The 19,242-nt window shown below is 38.3% G+C and overlaps 1 protein-coding gene across 1 annotated transcript in view; it reads left to right on the top strand.

Moving 5' to 3' along the window:
• Positions 1 to 501: 501 nt before the first annotated feature.
• Positions 502 to 19,242, top strand: part of NIPAL1 (NIPA like domain containing 1) — a 109,178-nt gene continuing 90,437 nt past the window's right edge. The window contains exon 1 of the mRNA XM_053703988.1: positions 502 to 668. Within this exon, the coding sequence (XP_053559963.1) occupies positions 623 to 668 (46 nt within the window). The 5' untranslated portion in view covers positions 502 to 622. The remainder of the gene's footprint in view (positions 669 to 19,242) is intronic.

Here is a 19,242-nt window from a genome sequence, read left to right as displayed (position 1 = left end):
TATCATGTGATCATTTCTATAGGGTCACATACAGTCTCTTGAGAATGTGGGCCGTCCCTGTTTATATCATAACCTATGTTTATATTTTTTTACATTAAATTGCTAATAAAATCTACACTACCCGAACTTCATATATAATGCCAAGCACAATAATAATAAATAAAAAATATAAATATATATATATCGTCATAACATACATGGTATCAAGTTGTAAAGCTGTGTCAGTTTGGGGGGGTGAAAAGGTTAATCAAGGGGAGAGGAATATTTCATAATTTCAGAATAATAAATCACATTTTATTTGTATTGCACAGCAGATTTCAGGCAGTCAAATGGTTAAACATGCAGCTTTATTCTGCGTTGTGCTCCTGTATAACTATTGTACTTTTAAAGGCTTAGCAAGCTGTGTGATGTAATGCACAATCACACCTGACATACGTGTTACTTTAAGTGGGTTTAGACCTTCAGCAGTGTGTGACTAGTTAGAGCAAACAGGGGCGGAACAACAGTAACCATCAGGTCTGACAACAACCTGACAAGTACAGCAGCTCTCGGGACCAGTAAAGCAGCTCTCGAGACAAGTACAGCAGCAGCTCTCGGGACAAGTACAGCAGCTTGTGCAGGAATGGCACTGCCGCTCTATGTACCACCGGGTACAGCGTGCAGCTCAGGTTTGTTCCATGCAGTGAGAGTTATAACAAGGGTGGTTTTATTCCTGATCTAGCAACTGCTTTATATTACTTTCCTCCATATGATTTATGTCAAGATATAATGATGCAAGTTACTGAATATTTGGATAATGTGTATACACTGGTTGAAACCACTAGATGATATTGATTATCACGTGAGGTGGTGAATTTTACAGATTAGTCAATAACTAGTTGTGGTGAGACACTGGAGCAGGGGGGATGCCTCCACATCTTGCAGGGTATTTTTATTTAAACTACCACTTGAGGTGCCACCACATCTTGCAGGGTATTTTTATTTAAACTACCACTTGAGGTGCCACCACATCTTGCAGGGTATTTTTATTTAAACTACCACTTGAGTGTTGCTTTTAGCCATAAAGTTATGAACTTATAAACAGCATTTGTGTAATTCAGATGTTTGCTGTTGATTTAATAGCTTAACCCCATTTATTAACCCCCAATTGTAATCAGTAGGTAATTTTCTCTATTTTTCTTATGCTGTCTTCTAGTTGTATACAGTAAGTTTATATGCATTGTCAGGTTCTGGTTCCAGGATTGTATTGCTGTGTTTTTATTGTACTACACTTGTGAAGATAGCCAATCTATTTTCTAGTTACAGTAATGTCAAAATGAAACGTACATTGATTGGATAGGGCATGGAATTTCAAACAACTTTCCAATTTACATCTATTTGTTTTTTGTTTGTTTTTTTGCAAAGTTCTGGTATCCTTTCATAAAGAGTAGTTCTAGGTGAGTTTGTGAGCTTGCTTGTGTCTTTAGCCATCTGGCATCAGTGTTTGCATAAATGTTTATAGCAATGTATTACATTGTTGCAAACACTGCTGCCATTGACTAACAAATACATCTACACATTCATGGACATGCAACTCAAACATATTTTCCTGATTCAGATAAAGCATACAATTTATAAAAAAAAAAACAATTTAATAATTTACTTGTATTATCAAATTAGCTTCATTCTCTTGGTATCCTTTGAAGGAACAGCAATGCACTACTGGAAACTAGCTGAACACATTGGGTGAGCGGAGCCAATGACAGAAGGCATATATGTGCATTTACTAATCAGCAGCTAGCTCCCAGAAGTGCTTTACTGTTCTTAAGCCTACCTAGGTATGCCTTTCAAAGGAGGCTTCCAAAAGATTGTAGTACATTTAGATAAACATATAGTTTGAAACAGCTTTCCAATTTACTTCTATATGAATTTTGATTTTACGGTCACTTTATTTTAAATATATATATATATATATATATATATATATATATATATATATATATATATATATGTATGTTCTGGTGCTAGGATAGTCTCTATTGTATTTCAAATGTGTGGTCCTAAGTGTAGGTATCTCTAGATTTGGGATCAAGCACTGGCCAATCTCGTCTAAACTCTATTTTATGGTTATAGCTATAACAGCACATAATTGTCTGTAATCTACAATGTAATCAGTGTGCTTCTGTTTTTTTGTCCTAAGGTTAATCGGATCTGTATGTGTCCTAACCATGCTAATATTCTGCTGCACTGTAATATACAGCAAATATGGGCTTAGAAATAAGTTTCTAGTTTTTTATTTTTCCAGTATGTAACTAGGTTTTGGTTGTAGTGTTTTTCAATCTGTCTATGACTATTTTGTTTTAGCAATGAACATTATCTAATTGATCCTTAAACATTTCCAGCAGTGATTTATTTATTTTTGTCTCTGATTCATAATTTTAGCCTTGCGTGTATTTCCCTGTGTTTTTATTTTTTGCCTAGTCAGTCCCAATTTACATTAGTTTATTTAACTTCTGGCATAAAATTACCATATATTCACCTTTTGACTGTGTATACCAGTGTGATAATGTGTGACAGGTGAGCTCATGTAGTGAGTCAGGGAGGGTGTGATCACTAAATAGGAGGGTGAGGGATATACGTAGTAACTGACATCAGTAACCAGCAAAACTGGCTATGTTTAATATGTACACAGTACGATTCTAGGCAGCACTATATTCAGTGATTCATTTTAAGTATTGTAATGGAAAATTTACCTCACTAATGTGCATGCAGTGATATGTTACAATGCTACAGGGATGTCCAACTGCTGGAGCACTAGAATGGCTCTGTGTACCACATTTCCTTTAGAGAAAATGCCCATCATACAAAAAGTGTGTTTTTTTGGTTTTTGTGTTGTTGTTTTTTTTTAAATCTGACAAAAGGATAAAATTGTGGTGCCCTGAAACAGACTGTTTGACCAGACTGCTCTTCTCTATGTTCATAACCTTATGGCTAACAAAGGTTTGAGAAAAAAACTATAGACATCGCTTGTCAATCCCAGGGGCCACAATGTCACCTTCCAATCATGTTATGCAGGAATCCACTTCTCCAGACAGGATACTTTATTTTTCATATTTTTTTTATAATATTGAGGTTCAACTTCAAGAAGCAAAGTAAAGAAAATCTTATATACTGTATGTGTGGGCTTAGGTGTATATATAGTACAATAATACACCTTAGCTCTCAAAGTTGGCAACAGAACCTTTGACTTTGTTTGTTCATTTGTCCTACAAGACAAAGAAAGAGTTAAATGGGGACAAGATGGGTACTTTTCATCATGTCGGATAATTCTGGCATTTGTAAAAGCTGAAACAACTTATACCAGGCTAAATAATTTTACACATTATTGTGTATGTATGTGTGCGTATATGTGTGTGTGTGTGTGTATATATATATATATATATATATATATATATATATATATACACACACAAAACACGGAAGGGGACTGCACCATGCACAGCCCTGGGTGCACAATAGCACTCTCAGGAAGCTGCACTGTCCCCAGAGTCACAGGCAGTTAACCCCATACAGGTCTTGGATGCAAGGCCCATAGGGAAAATGACAAAACAAATTAATACAACACACAGAGAAAGTCCAGCACTCACTTACAAGCTCTCAGCTAAGATTAAAAGCAAAAATGGAAGAGTTAGTTACCGCATCTGGCCAATTAGTTGCATTTTGACCATTTGCGGAACAAACTCCAGTGTGGTCCCTCATCTAACAAGGTTAGATATCCATGGTGAGATTTTGATCTAAAGCTCTTTTGGCAAGATTGTCTAAGAAGTCTTTTAAGTACTGGAAAGTCACTAAAATAATTTTACTGAAGCAATTTTTAAATTGTGGTTTATAGAAACATAGATTTTGATGGCAGGTAAGAACCATACACGAGAAGTCTGTCCAAAATGTACTTAATAGTGTAAGCTTATTTAATTTTATAGAATTAAAGGGACATTAAACCCAAATTTTATCTTTCATGACTCAGATATAGAATACCATTTTAAACAACTTTCTAATTTACTTCTATTATGTATTTTGCTTCATTCTCTTGATATTCTTTCCTGAAAAGCATATCTAGATAGGCTCGGTAGCTTCTGATTGGTGGCTGCACTTAGATGCCTCATGTGATTGGCTCACCTTTGTGTATTGCTATTTCTTTAACAAAAGATATCTAAAGAATGAAGCAAATTAGATAATAGAAGTAAATAGGAATGTTGTTTAAAATTGTATTTTCTATCTGAATCATGAAAGAAAATGTTGTGGTTTAATGTCCCTTTAAATAAGAATATTCTTATCCCAGGCATTTTTCATGTCTGCCTCAGTTTGTCTTTACCACCTCAAAATAAAAAAAAAGACCCCCCAAAATAAAAAAAAAACCCTGCACTTCCTTTTATGGCCTGACTGGTGTACATCATCCATGTGAGACAGGATGCAGTCTCAGAATTGTGATGTCCTCACTTATTATTTAAAGGGCCTCTGTTCAGTATGCTTTGCCCTTGCGTTGTTTCAGACCTGTTTGTGAGAGCTCCTGTGCATTACCTGGCTGTCTGACTTCCCTCCTGGTTCCTGATCCCTGGCTTGTTCCTGACTCTGCTGTTCTCCTTGTTCTTGATTCCAGCTCGTCTGACTACTCGCTTTGGCTCCTGACTCGGCTCGTCTGACTACCAGCTCTGGTTTTGATTCCTGGCTTGTTATTTGACTTGTGGACTTTTTATTATTTTTTGCTATTAATAAAGGTGTGATTATTTTTGCACTTCTCGTCTCAGTCTGATTCCTGGCACCCTGACAATAGAATGATGTATTCAGAGCAAATATTAGCCTGAGAAATATATACACAAGTATTTTTAAAATATTAGTTGTTTAAATATTGAAAAAATAAGGATAACATTCTAATGTCTATAAAGCAGTGGGTGCCACCATATTGTAACTTAGGTTTCCTTTTCTGCTATAGCCAATTAGAGACAGTTATAAATGGCTTACTAGAGTGTGCAGCCAATAACTATGTAGATTACAGCTGTGTCTGCACTTCCATTTTTAACAGGAATTTTGGAAGCCCATAATATTCAGAATTAAATTACAGGAAAAGGGAACAAAATAAATAATGAAAGTATATTCCAAAGTTGTTTTACTACATACAATTAAACATTTTAAATTAATATCTCAAAGTGTTTAATGTACCTTTTTAATATACTTGAACGTTTGTATAATATCACCTATTTCCTTTCTCTCCTATAAGCTATACATATTTCAGTCATTGAGGCTTTATTTTTTTAGACCATGTATAATTTTAGTATCCCTCCTTTGAACAGATTCCAATGTATTTATTCTTGAGGTATGGCTTCCATAACTACACACAATACTCAAGATCTGTAAAGTGGCAGAAGAACCATAGTGTTTCTGCCGCTAAATAAATCTACCTATATAACTATTCGACTGGTGTTACTCTCTCCACAATACTACATTATTTACTAAATTGAAATCTGAAATAATAATTCCCAAATCCTTTTGTAACCTTGAGTAAAGTGTCATTAAGTCTATATTTAAAGTGAAAGTCAACACTAGCATTTGTGAAACGCTAGGATTGACTATTGAAACAAACAAAGGGGACTTTCATTCATGAAGTATAAGATACTTCATGCAGAAAACTCCTTTATTTGTTTCAAGTGATTGCCGCTCGCTCTGAACTGCTAAGGCAGCCCACAGCAGATTGCTGTTTTGCTAAGAGGTGACGTTTCCACCTCCTTAGCAAATAGCGTGCGTGATATCCGGCTCTCAAGGGCACCAAGCCGGATTTACCGCACGGCTAACATCAACTCTTAACAAAACAGCGATCTGCCGTGGGCTGCCTGAGCAGCTCGGAGCGGCGATCACTTGAAACAAATTAAGGAGCTTTCTGCATGAAGTATGTTATACTTCACAAATGAAAGTCCCTTTTATTTGTTTCACTAGTGAAGCCTAATTTCTCTCCATTTCGTGATTTTAAATGTCCGAGACTAAATCTTTATGCAAAATGAAGGGAGAAATGTAAGTACACTTTGTATACATTAAATATACAATAGGTAATGTTTAGTCACACTGTTATAAAACGGAGCTGAGTGCCCTGCAGTTTAGAGGAGAAAAATATACTTTTTATATTATTTTCTTATCAGAGATTTGTTGATGAGCTAAAAACTAGCACTTAGAAACACATTTCAAACAAAGGGGTTTGGAATCAATGGGAAGGCATTGAATGCAGCCCCATATTGTAAGTGTATTGTAGTCATTTGTGGCAAAGGGTTCAACAACGAGAGGATACAGTAGTCACATTTTTTATTAAAGGGACATGAAACCGAAAAAATGTCTTTTGTGATTCAGAAAGACCATACAATATAATTCTCAAATTTGCTTTGTTCACATATTATTCTTTGTTGAAGAGCTATCTAGGAAGGAGTCTAGAGCACATAGCAGGAGATAGAGAATGAAGTCAATTTTATAATAGAAGTTAATTATAAAGCTTTTTAAAATAGCATGATCTATCTGAATCTGAAAGATAAATGTTTTATGTTCATTTAAACCAAAAATCCTTATTATACAAATATATTTTATTGAGGTTGTGCAAAGTATACAACACATATGGAGTACCATAGAACAAAGATGACAACAATAGCTATTACAATGAAGTACAATAGGTAGGCACCTCGAACCTCTGTTTGTTTTATATTATTTCCTTTGGTAGAGTCCTCATTTGACACAGGAGGTCACTCTTGGACCCAACCAAATTTGATATAATCTAGAGGAGGAAATTAGCCTTTGAAGTGGTTGCTTTTGGACCTAGCTAATTAATAAGTAGAGATCGTATGGCTGAGTGTAGCTCCTGCATAGTGATGTAGTATGTAGGTGAAGTAGTCCTTTTTAAGACTGATATACCCGTAGCTTAGTGAGATGGTCCTCAATCCGTTTATAGGGCACATCAGTTTATTCTCTCTGTGTATATTATTCAGTCCCAATTGTTAGGAGAATAGGGGGAAGGGGGTTTAGCGGCCCTGATTGTTAAAACAGCACTTGGTACAACAACTTTCTTGGGTCTTTTGGGCTGTAGATGAAGTGAGATTGTTCCGGTTTGCATTTCCACACTAGAAGTATGGTAAGTAAAGTCTTCGAGATATGTACGCTGCTTCCCGCTGTCAGGGCCTCTTCATGAAGGAGTACTGCGCCAATGCTCCCGCTCTGAAAAATCACACACATAAGTCGTCTTTGTGAACGTGGGCTCTTGGGGGTGAAGTTTTCAAAGGATACTGTAGCTTTTTTGCACAGAATTCCTAATTTAAATAGGTATATTATAGTTATAAGTTGGAGCCTCAGGGAATTACGCGTCTAATCGCTTCAGCGGCTAGCTCTGCCCCCCCATATTATACAAATGACAGAACGTCATTACTTTGTATAAATGCTACATTATATTTTGTGGTTACATTTACTCATTACACTATTAGCTGGTAAATGGTGAGTGGTAAAGTTTCCATTATGATTTAATAGGCTAAATATTTTGTTATATTGTTGTATACTCATGAGTGAACCATAGTTTTTTTTATTTTTTATTTATTATACATGTTACCTGGCAGCACAGCCATGACTCTAAACCGCTTTCTAGTCTTATAATGTTTTTACACTGGGTAGCTCAACATTAGTTCTAGAAATGAAAGGGCCATTATAGTAAATTAATTAAAGGGACATGAAACTCAAAACAATTCTTTGATGATTCAGATAGAGAATACAATTTTAAACAACTTTACAATTTACTTCTATTATTTAATTTGCTTCCTTCTCTTGATATCCTTTGCTGAAAGGTTTATCTAGACAAGCTCAGGAACAGCAGATAACCTAGGTCCTAGTTGTTGATTGGTGGCTGCATATATATATTGATTGTGATTGGCTCACCCATGTTTTCAGTTAGATACCAGTAGTGCATAGCTGCTCCTTTAACAAATGATACCAAGAGAATGAAACAGATTACATAATAGAAGTAAATTAGAAAGTTGTTTAAAATTGTATTCTCTATCTGAATCATGAAAGACATTTTTTTGGGTTTCATATCCCTTTAATAAATAAATATATATAGTACTGTGTGTTTAACCCAGGGGCAGAACTACCATTGGTGCTTCAGGGGGCCCAAAGCAGCTAGAACAGCTTGTGTATTTTTACTAATGCTTACTACAGAGTTACCTTGGGAGGGGCCTTTGCACCAGGTCCCTTCATTGTGTGTGTTTAACTCCACAAAGGAATTAAACACACAGTAGAAATACCGTTTAGGACTCAGAGTGATGCTGGTTCCAAGCTAAAATGCAGCTGATCCATTCAGCATCATTAGTTCCACATCTGAGTCATGTGACTAGTGCTGCTGATTGGATTGGTGTTTTTTTCTGATTTCTAATGTGTGTTTAACACCTTTTTGGTGGTGATAAACACATAATTGTCTAGGGTCGATAGTTATCATTTGATGGTTTTGCCATATTTAAAATGTATTATACATTTATTAAACCTGTTAACATTATTTTATTTCCTCAGTGCCCAAGTAGCCCAAATTTTGAATATTTAATTACAAAAATGTTACATTAAAACAAGATTTTTAAGGGGATATGTGATGAGAGCAGGAAGTGATGTCACTAGTTTGGGGGCGGGGCTTAGGTCCGGTAGTCTGTGTCGCAGTTAGTACAATCAACCTGACTAGATGTATGTTCCTGTGCTCTGTAATAAAATAGAGTTGTACCATCATTGCTGTGTCCTGCATATGTCCTGCATCTCATGACATGGTGTCAGAAGTTCTGGCCTGCGCTTCTGTTCCTGATCGATTGCAATGTCAAAGTTTACCCCACCTGAGCCTTTTAACTTCTCTCAGCCTGCAGCTTGGCCCACATGGCGTCAGCGGTTTCAGCGCTTCAGGATTGCTTCCAAACTGAACAAGGAGAGTGGTGAAGTACAAGTTAATTCTCTTTTATACTCTATGGGGAAAGATGTGGAGCCAGTATTCAATGCTTTTACTTTCCAAGAAGGGGAAGAAATTAACTTTGATATAGTTATGGATAAACTCAGTGCCCACTTTGTGCCCAAAAGGAATGTGATTCATGAGAGGGCTTGTTTTCACAAACGTAATCAGCGTGTGGGAGAATCTGTGGAGTCATTTGTGCGCAGCCTGTATGAACTAGCTGAATTCTGTGAGTTTGGTGTTGCTAAAGAAGAGCAAATCAGAGACAGAATAGTTATTGGAGTGAACTGGTGAAAAAGCAAAGTGCTGATCTGAGGTCTGAGAGTATTGTGGATGAAGTGCAACAGTCCAGGAAAACTGCTAGTGAAAGGCACAGTGTGAGCGGTAGATCTAAAATAATGGATAGGCCTAGAAGTGGATGGGCGCAGCATGCCCGATGCACATGGTGCTACCGTGCCCATGATCAGAGTGTTATATGCCCGGCCAGAGATAAAAGATGCAGAAAATGTAACAGAATGGGCCATTTTGAAGTGGTGTGTAAAACTGAATACATTAAGGAGATGCAGGTGGACAGTGACCAGGAGGGTCAGGAAGTGTCTTTTGTGGAACGGCCAAGCTCAGAGGAAGATTGGAAGGTTACTTTTACTGTAATGGGAGCCAAAGTTGATTTTAAGATTGACACAGAAGTAGATATCCCTGTAATGTCTTTTGCTGCATTTATGAAACTGCCTCGACAGCCCCAGCTGGCGAAGGTTACTACAAATGTCCATAGTCCGGGTGGCCGCATTGATTGTGCAGGGAAATTTCTTGCCAACTGTGAGTACAAGCAAAGGAAATTCACTATGTGGGTGCATGTGATTCGAGGTCAGTGTGTTAGCAATTTATTGAGCAGAAAAGCAGCCTGTGACTTGGGCCTCGTGGCCAGAGTGAATGAGATCTCTGAAGATATGTTTGGTGAATTGGCCTACTGAATTGCAAACCAGTCCGTATAGCACTTAAAAGTGATGCAGTCCCATACAGTATTTCTACTCCCCGTAGAATTCCGTTCCCGCTCATGCCTCAAGTGGAGAAGGAGTTTATGCGCATGAAGTCTATGGGGGTTATTGAAGAGGTTGTTGAAGCAACTGATTGGTGTGCCCCCATTGTTCCTGTTGCAAAGAAAAATGGAAAGGTGCGCATCTGTGTGGACCTGAAAAGGTTGAATGAGGCAGTGAAGAGAGAGAGATTTGTGCTGCCGACATTAGAAGACATAGCTCCAAAGTTGGCTGGGGCGAAGTTCTTTTCTACATTAGATGCTTCTAGTGGCTTTTGGCAGATCCCCCTGGATCCAAGGTGCCGCAAGCTGACTACCTTTATTACACCGGTAGGTCAGTTTTGCTTCTGCAGACTCCCCTTCGGGATATCCTCTGCCCCAGAAATTTTTCAAAGGGAAATGAGTTCTCTCCTAAGTGACCACGTGGGCACGGCAGTCGTCATGAACGACATTCTAGTGTATGTGTCTACAGCGGAAGAGCATGATCAGTGTTTAAGTTGTGTGCTGCAGGCTATCAAAGAGTCTGGGCTGAAGTTAAATAAAGAAAAATGCCATTTTAGAAAAACTGAATTATGTTACTTTGGGCATATTATCAATGGGGATGGCATCAAGCCAGACCCCGAGAAAATTTGTGCTATTGAGCAGATGAAAAGTCCTTCTGATGTACATGAGCTGAGACAGATATTGGGCCTTGTAAATTATGTGGGCAAGTTTCTTCTAGATTTATCAACAGTTCTACACCCTATCACAGAGTTGCTAAAGAAAGACGTTGCCTGGGTCTGGGGACCTTCACGAGAAAAATCTTTTATGCAGGCAAAGTCCCTGCTGGGGTTTGCCCCAGTGCTGGGGTTCTACGACCCTTCCAAAAAGACTGTGGTTAGTGCTGATGCAAGCAGTTATGGGTTGGGGGCTGCTCTCCTGCAGTTAAATGAAAATAAACTACAGCCCATCGCCTACTGTTCCCGCACACTGACGGCTGCTGAGTCAAAATACGCTCAAATTGAGAAAGAGTGCCTGGCTGCAGTTTGGGCCTGTGAGCGCTTTCAGCGTTATCTAGTAGGTTTAGAGAAATTTAGTCTGGAGACTGACCATAAACCACTAGTCCCTCTAATCAACTCTTATGATATCGACAAAACACCCTTAAGATGCCACTCAGGTTCAATGTTCAGGCAGTTCATGTGCCGGGGAAACAACTGGTTGTGGCAGATACACTATCCAGGCTCCCGCTGGCTGCTGCTGAAGAATCCTCAACTGAGGTGAAAGTGTATGTTGATTCGGTTCTGGCCTCAAAGTCCATTTCTTCAAGGAAACTGGAAGAAATAAAGAAAGAGACATATTTGGACACATATCTGCAAGAGGGTATAAGGTACATAAAGGAAGGCTGGCCCGAGAGTCGGGCAGCCTGGATGTCTTTAAGTTCTTACCAGTCAGAGAGGTCACAGCTCACAGAGCTGGAGGGGTTGGTGCTGTTCCAAGACCGCATCGTTATTCCTGTCAGCATGAGTAAGGAGATGTTAAACAGGATTCACGATGGCCACTTAGGCATTACAAAGTGCAGAGAAAGGGCAGCTACAGCTGTGTGGTGGCCTGGGATCAGCTCTGACATTGCAAATCACGTGTTTAAATGTGCCTTTTGCCGGGAACGCCGGCCTACTCAGAGAAGGGAGCCCTTGATTTCTACTCCGCTGCCTGCGGGGCCGTGGCAGAAATTAGCTGCTGATTTGTGTGAACTGCACAGGAAAAAGTTCCTTGTTGTGATCGACTACTTTTCCAGGTAATTGGAAATTGCACCTTTGAATGATATCACAAGTCAAGTCGTTATCATTCGTCTGAAGAGCTTGTTCGCCCGGTGGGGCATTCCGATGGAGCTGGTGAGTGATAATGGCATGCAGTTCGCTTCTGCAGAGTTCAGTGCTTTCAGCAGGGAATATGACTTTGTACATTCCACGTCAAGTCCACATTACCCGCAGGCCAACGGAATGGCTGAAAGGGCAGTTCAAACAACAAAGTTAATTTTAAAGCAATCTGAGCCGTACCTAGCCCTCTTGTCATACAGGGCGACGCCCATTCAAGCCGCCGGGTTTAGCCCGGCACAGCTGATGCTAGGACGCCAGATTCGCACCACTTTACCCTCGGTGGGTGTCTTCAAGCCGACTGGCTCTGTTCCTCAGGACGAAGTCCTTAGGAGGGATGAAGAGGCCAAAAAGGGTTATTGTTTCTTCTACGACAGGAGACATTCTGTCAGGCCCTTACAGGAACTAAATGCGGGGAAAAGTGTCAGAATTAAACTGGATGATGAGAAGAAATGGAAGACACCTGCTATGATAATTGGACGCTCTCCAGAACCAAGGTCTTATGCAGTCCTTGCTGATGGAGGGACGGTTACACGCCGTAACCGAAGACATCTTCAGCCTGTACCAGAGAGTCTGGAACTGGATGCCTCAGTAGCACCGCCGGTGGGATCCCCTATTCTAAGAGAGGTGCCTTCCCCTCAGCAAGATCACAGCGGGGATATGTCTTTGCCTCCAGCGGATTCTTATTCACCTCCTTCTGTATCAGAGGACAGTTCATGCAAAGTTACATCAAGCGGAAGAGTGGTGAAACTTCCGGCCCGATATAGGGACTGACTTTAGCTAGAACAGTGACCGGAAGTATGGGCAGAATAATCCCATGGTCACTGTGGACTAGGGTAGTCTACTCCGATGTCCAAGTCAGGATGTAATTAATGTTGTTTATTTTTCTGTAACCAAGTTGCTATATACTGTTCAAAAATGTTGTTGTATGCTCTTTGTATAACCTGTTATTTGTTATATTTAAATGTATGCTTCGCCCTTTGAAAAGGGGGAAGATGTAATGAGAGCAGGAAGTGATGTCACTAGTTTGGGGGCGGGGCTTAGGTCCGGTAGTCTGTGTCGCAGTTAGTTAATACAATCAACCTAACTAGATGTATGTTCCTGTGCTCTGTAATAAAATAGAGTTGTACCATCATTACTGTGTCCTGCATATGTCCTGCATCTCATGACAGGATATTATACTGCAGTATTACATGCATTAATTCATTAGTGCATTCCTTAAAGTGCCATAAAACAGGTTGAGATCTTTGCATATCCTAAAAGGGCTAATTCATTTAAAATAGTTTGCATTAAAAAAATGTTTAAAAATTACTGGAAATTATTTAAAAATAAGCAAAATGACTTACATAGCTAAATTGTCATGAGAAGCTAACTCCACCTCTCTTATCAGTGTTTAGACACAGGCATTGTATTTCAACTGAGTTCACAGCTTCTAGGCATGCTCCAGCAGATAATTCCTATTCACTTTTGCATTCTACCAAAATAACAATAAACATAGATACAGCCATAAAAGTAATTGTGTGTGGGGAGTTAGAGCTTTACAATTCAGAAACTAAAAGTAAAGGGTTAATGGCGAGGCACTGCGGTATAAATTTGCAGGTAAAGTAATTAAAGTACATATTATATTATTTTGTCTCTATCCCAACTTGTTTTATGTCCCTTTAAATATAATTTATATTAAACGAAATAATATTACTATAATTAACTAAATTATTCATATTTAAAACTAAATACTTACCTATCAAATAAACCCTAATATAGCTACAATATAATTAATAATTACATTGTAGCTATTTTAGGATTTATATTTATTTTACAGGCAACTTTGTATTTATTTTAACTAGGCACAATAGCTATTAAATAGTTAATAACTATTTAATAGCTACCTAGTTAAAATAAATACAAAATTACCTGTAAAATAAATCCTAACCTAAGTTACAATTAAACCTAACACTACACTATCATTAAATGAATTAAATAAATTATCTACAATTACCTAAAATAAAATACAATAAAATAAACTATTCTATAATACAAAAAAAACACACTAAATTACAAAAAATAAAAAAGAATTACAAGGAGTTTAAACTAATTACACCTAATCTAAGCCCCCTAATAAAATAAAAAAGCCCCCCAAAATAAAAAAATTCCCTACCCTATTCTAAAATACAAAAGTAATCAGCTATTTTACCAGCCCTTAAAAGGGCTTTTTGCGGGGCCTTGCCCCAAAGTAATCAGCTCTTTTGCATGAAAATAAAAATACAATACCCCCCCAACATTACAACCCACCACCCACATTCCCCTACTGTAACCCACCCAAACCCCCCTTAAAAAAACCTATCACTAACCCCCTGAAGATCTCCCTACCTTGAGTCGTCTTCACCCAGCCGAGCCGAATTCTTCATCCAAGCGGAGCAAGAAGATGTCCTCCATCCGGTAAAAGTCTTGATCCAAGCGGCAAAGAAGAGGTCCTCCATCCGGGCGAAGTCTTGATCCAAGCGGCAAAGAAGAGGTCTTCCATCCGGGCGATGTCTTCTTCCAAGCGGCATCTTCTATCTTCTTTCTTCTGGATCCATCTTCATCCCGCCGACGCGGAACATCCTCCTTCCCCGACGGACTAACGACGAATGAAGGTTCCTTTAAGGGACGTCATCCAAGATGGCGTCCCTTCAATTCCGATTGGCTGATAGAATTCTATCAGCCAATCGGAATTAAGGTAGAAAAAATCTGATTGTCTGATGCAATCAGCCAATCAGATTGAAGTTCAATCCGATTGGCTGATCCAATCAGCCAACCGTATTGAACTCGCATTCTATTGGCTGATCGGAACAGCCAATAGAATGCGAGTTCAATACGATTGGCTGATTGGATCAGCCAATTGGATTGAACTTCAATCTGATTGGCTGATTGCATCAGCCAATCAGATTTTTTTCTACCTTAATTCCGATTGGCTGATAGCATTCTATCAGCCAATCGGAATTGAAGGGACGCAATCTTGGATGACGTCCCTTAAAGGAACCTTCATTCGTCGTTAGTCCGTCGGGGAAGGAGGATGTTCCGCGTAGGCAGAATGAAGATGGATCCGGAAGAAAGAAGATAGAAGACATCGCATGGATGGAAGACCTCTTCTTTGCCGCTTGGATCAAGACTTCGCCCGGATGGAGGACCTCTTCTTTGCCGCTTGGATCAAGACTTCTACCGGATGGAGGACATCTTCTTGCTCCGCTTGGATGAAGTATTCGGCTCGGCTGGGTGAAGACGACTCAAGGTAGGGAGATCTTCAGGGGGTTAGTGATAGGTTTTTTTAAGGGGGGTTTGGGTGGGTTAGAGTAGAGGTACGTGGGTGGTGGGTTGTAATGTTGGTGGGGGGTATTGTATTTTTATTTTCATGCAAAAGAGCTGATTACTTTGGGGCAAGGCCCCACAAAAAGCCCTTTTAAGGGCTGGTAAAAGAGCTGATTACTTTTGTATTTTAGAATAGGGTAGGGAATTTTTTATTTTGGGGGGCTTTTTTATTTTATTAGGGGGCTTAGATTAGGTGTAATTAGTTTAAACTGCTTGTAATTCTTTTTTATTTTTTGTAATTTAGTGTTTGTTTTTTGTATTATAGAATAGTTTATTTTATTGTATTTTATTTTAGGTAATTGTAGGTAATTTATTTAATTAATTTAATGATAGTGTAGTGTTAGGTTTAATTGTAACTTAGGTTAGGATTTATTTTACAGGTAATTTTTTGTATTTATTTTAACTAGGTAGCTATTAAATAGTTATTAACTATTTAATAGCTATTGTACCTAGTTAAAATAAATACAAAGTTGCCTGTAAAATAAATATAAATCCTAAAATAGCTACAATGTAATTATTAATTATATTGTAGCTATCTTAGGGTTTATTTTATAGGTAAGTATTTAGTTTTAAATATGAATAATTTAGTTAATTATAGGAATATTATTTTGTTTAATATAAATTATATTTATGTTAGGGGGGTGTTAGGGTTAGGGTTAGAGTTAGGTGTTTAGGGGTTAATACATTTTATTATAGTGGTGGCGAGGTCCGGTTGGCCGATTAGGGGTTAATAAGTTTAGTTAGGTAGCAGCGACGTTGGGGGGGCAGATTAGGGGTTAATAAATATAATATAGGGGTCGGCGATGTTAGGGGCAGCAGATTAGGGGTTCATAAGTCTAATGTAGGTTGCAGCGGTGTACGGAGCGGCAGATTACGGGTTAATAGTATAATGCAGGTGCCAGCGATAGCGGGGGCGGTAGATTAGAGGTTAATAAGTGTAAGGTTAGGGGTGTTTAGACTCAGGGTACATGTTAGGGTGTTAGGTGCAGACTTAGAGAGTGTTTCCCCATAGGAAACAATGGGGCTGCGTTAGGAGCTGAACGCTGCTTTTTTGTAGGTGTTAGGTTTTTTTAAGCCAAAAATGCCCCATTGTTTCCTATGGGGATATCGTGCACGAGCACGTTTTGCCAGCTTACCGCTACCGTAAGCAACGCTGGTATTGAGGGTTGAAGTGAAGCTAAGTTAGGCTCAACGCACCCTTTTTTGAGCCTAACGCAGCCCCTCAGACAACTCTAAATACCAGCATTGTTGGAAGGGTGCGTTGGCAAAAAAAGCAACGTTAGCTACGCGGATTTTTACCGACAAAACTCTAAATCTAGCCGATAGTATATATATAGAGAGAGAGATTTGATTTGATTTGTTAATGAACTACACAATGAGTTACTTTCTCTATATTTTGTGTGTAGTGGAGGATTTTAAACTCACTTTTTACCTCCCCCTAATTTTAAATGTTGGTGTGTGTGTATATATATATATATATATATATATATACACACAAAAAATACCACAGTGTATATTGCGTCCCCTTTATACCTTCACACTCCACACAAATCATGATATTACAATAGTACGCAAGCCCATGTGTGTGTGTTTAATTATACATTAAAAAAAGGTGATCCTAATTCTCATCTACCGTAGACTAACTCTCAATAAAACGTGGTTGTGTTGTTTACAGCCCACAGACCAATGAAACACCTACCAACCTGACTCCATCTATCAACACAGAACATCCTGGGTTCCACAATAGTGCCTGGATTGATTATCACTAAGGGAACATATAGTTGAAATTCATGCCTACATCATAAGGGACCACCCATATGTCAAATGTTATGTATGATGACACATCAGGGCGTCATTCGGACCCACTTACAAACTCCAACGCTACATTATGGCTACATACTATCTTATAGTGTACTGCCAAATATATATATTTTACTTAACATAAGTATCTGTGAAACCTAACCCATAATGCAAGGGAAAAAACATATTAACATTAAATTACCACCTTAAATAATATGTGAATAAATAAAATAAGGTCTCTCTATTAGTACAAAACACATTCTGCTCAATAAAAAAAAGTATCATTGCTCAATGCAGTACTCTTGTTATTTTGATATCTAAATCTCTGGACTAACACGGCTACTCCAATCAACGTATATATATATATATGTATACAGTTGTGCTCATAAGTTTATATATCCTGGCAGAATTTATGATTTCTTGGCCATTTTTCAGAGAATATGAATGATAACACAAAATTTTTTCTTTCACTAATGGTTAGTGTTTGGCTGAAGCCATTTATTATCAATCAACTGTGTTTTCTCTTTTTAAATCATAATGACAACAGTAACTACCCAAATGATCCTGATCAAAAGTTTACATACCCTGGTGATTTTGGCCTGATAACATGCACACAAGTTGACACAAAGGGGTTTGAGTGGCTATTAAAGGTAACCATCCTCATCTGTGATTTGTTTTCTTGTAATTACTGTGTGTGTATAAAAGGTCAATGAATTTCTGGACTCCTGACAGACGCTTGCATCTTTCATCCAGTGCTGCACTGACGATTCTGGATTCTGAGTCATGGGGAAAACAAAAGATTTGTCAAAGGATCTGCGGGAAAAAGTAGTTAAACTGTATAAAACAGGAAAGGAATATAAAAAGATATCCAATGAATTGAGAATTCAAATCAGCAGTGTTCAAACTCTAATAAAGAAGTGGAAAATGAGGGGTTCTGTTGAAACCAAACCACGGTCTGGTAGACCAACTAAAATTTCATCCACAACTGCCAGGAAAATTGTTCGGGATGCAAAGACAAACCCACAAATAACTTCAGGTGAAATACAGGACATGTGGTGTGGCTGTTTCAAGATGCACTTGAAGAAATATGGGCTGCATGGTCGAGTCGCCAGAAGAAAGCCATTACTACGCAAATGCCACAAAGTATCCCACTTACAATATGCCAAATAGCACAGAGAGAAGCCTCAAACTTTCTGGCACAAAGTCAGTTGGAGTTATGAGACCAAAATTGAGCTTTTTGGCCACAACCATAAACGCTACATTTGGAGAGGAGTCAACAAGGCCTATGATGAAAGGTACACCATTCCTACTGTGAAACACGAAGGTGGATCACTGATGTTTTTGGGATGTGTGAGCTACAAAGGCACAGGAAATTTGGTCAGAATTGATGGCAAGATGAATGCAGTACGTTATCAAACAGAACGACTCATTTTCCACTTCTTGATTAGAGTTTGAACACTGCTGATTTGCATTCTCTATTCCTTGGATATCTTTTTATATCCCTTTCCTGTTTTATACAGTTCAACTACCTTTTTCCCACAAATCCTTTGACAATTCTTTTTCTTTCCCCATGACTCAGAATCCAGAATCGTCAGTGCAGCACTGGATGAAAGATGCAAGGGTCTGTAAGGAGTCCAGAAACTCATTGACCTTTTATACACCCACACTAATTACAAGCAAACAGATCACAGGTGAGGATGGTTACCTTTAATAGCTATTCAAACCCCTTTGTGTCATGTTATCAGGCCAAAATCACCAGGGTATGTAAACTTTTGATCAGGGTCATTTGGGTAGTTTCTGTTGTCATTATGATTTAAAAAGTAAACACAGTTGATTTGATAATAAATGACTTCAGCCAAACACTAACCATTAGTGAAAGAAAAGCTTTTGTGTTATCATTCATATTCTCTGAAAAATGGCCAAGAAATCATAAATTCTGCCAGGGTATGTAAACTTATGAGCACAACTGTATATATAATATATTTTAAAAAAAAATGATCACCAACCTGGGCTAGGATAAGACCCACATCATACATAGAGACTGCAAACTTATATGAAACCAATTTAATTATAAGAGAATGTGAAGGTTCAATGTCTAGGGGACCCACTATACATCATGGGTTACAAGATCAACAACCTCTCATGAGACCCAAAACATATCATAGAAAAATGTTAGAATGAATTACCTCTTTTAGACCAGAGGGAAATAAGGACTGAAAATGATAAATCCAATA

Source organism: Bombina bombina, chromosome 2 (genome assembly GCF_027579735.1).
Source record: "Bombina bombina isolate aBomBom1 chromosome 2, aBomBom1.pri, whole genome shotgun sequence".
NCBI classification, from domain to species: Eukaryota; Metazoa; Chordata; class Amphibia; order Anura; family Bombinatoridae; genus Bombina; species Bombina bombina.
This window is presented reverse-complemented; position numbering and strand designations above follow the sequence as displayed.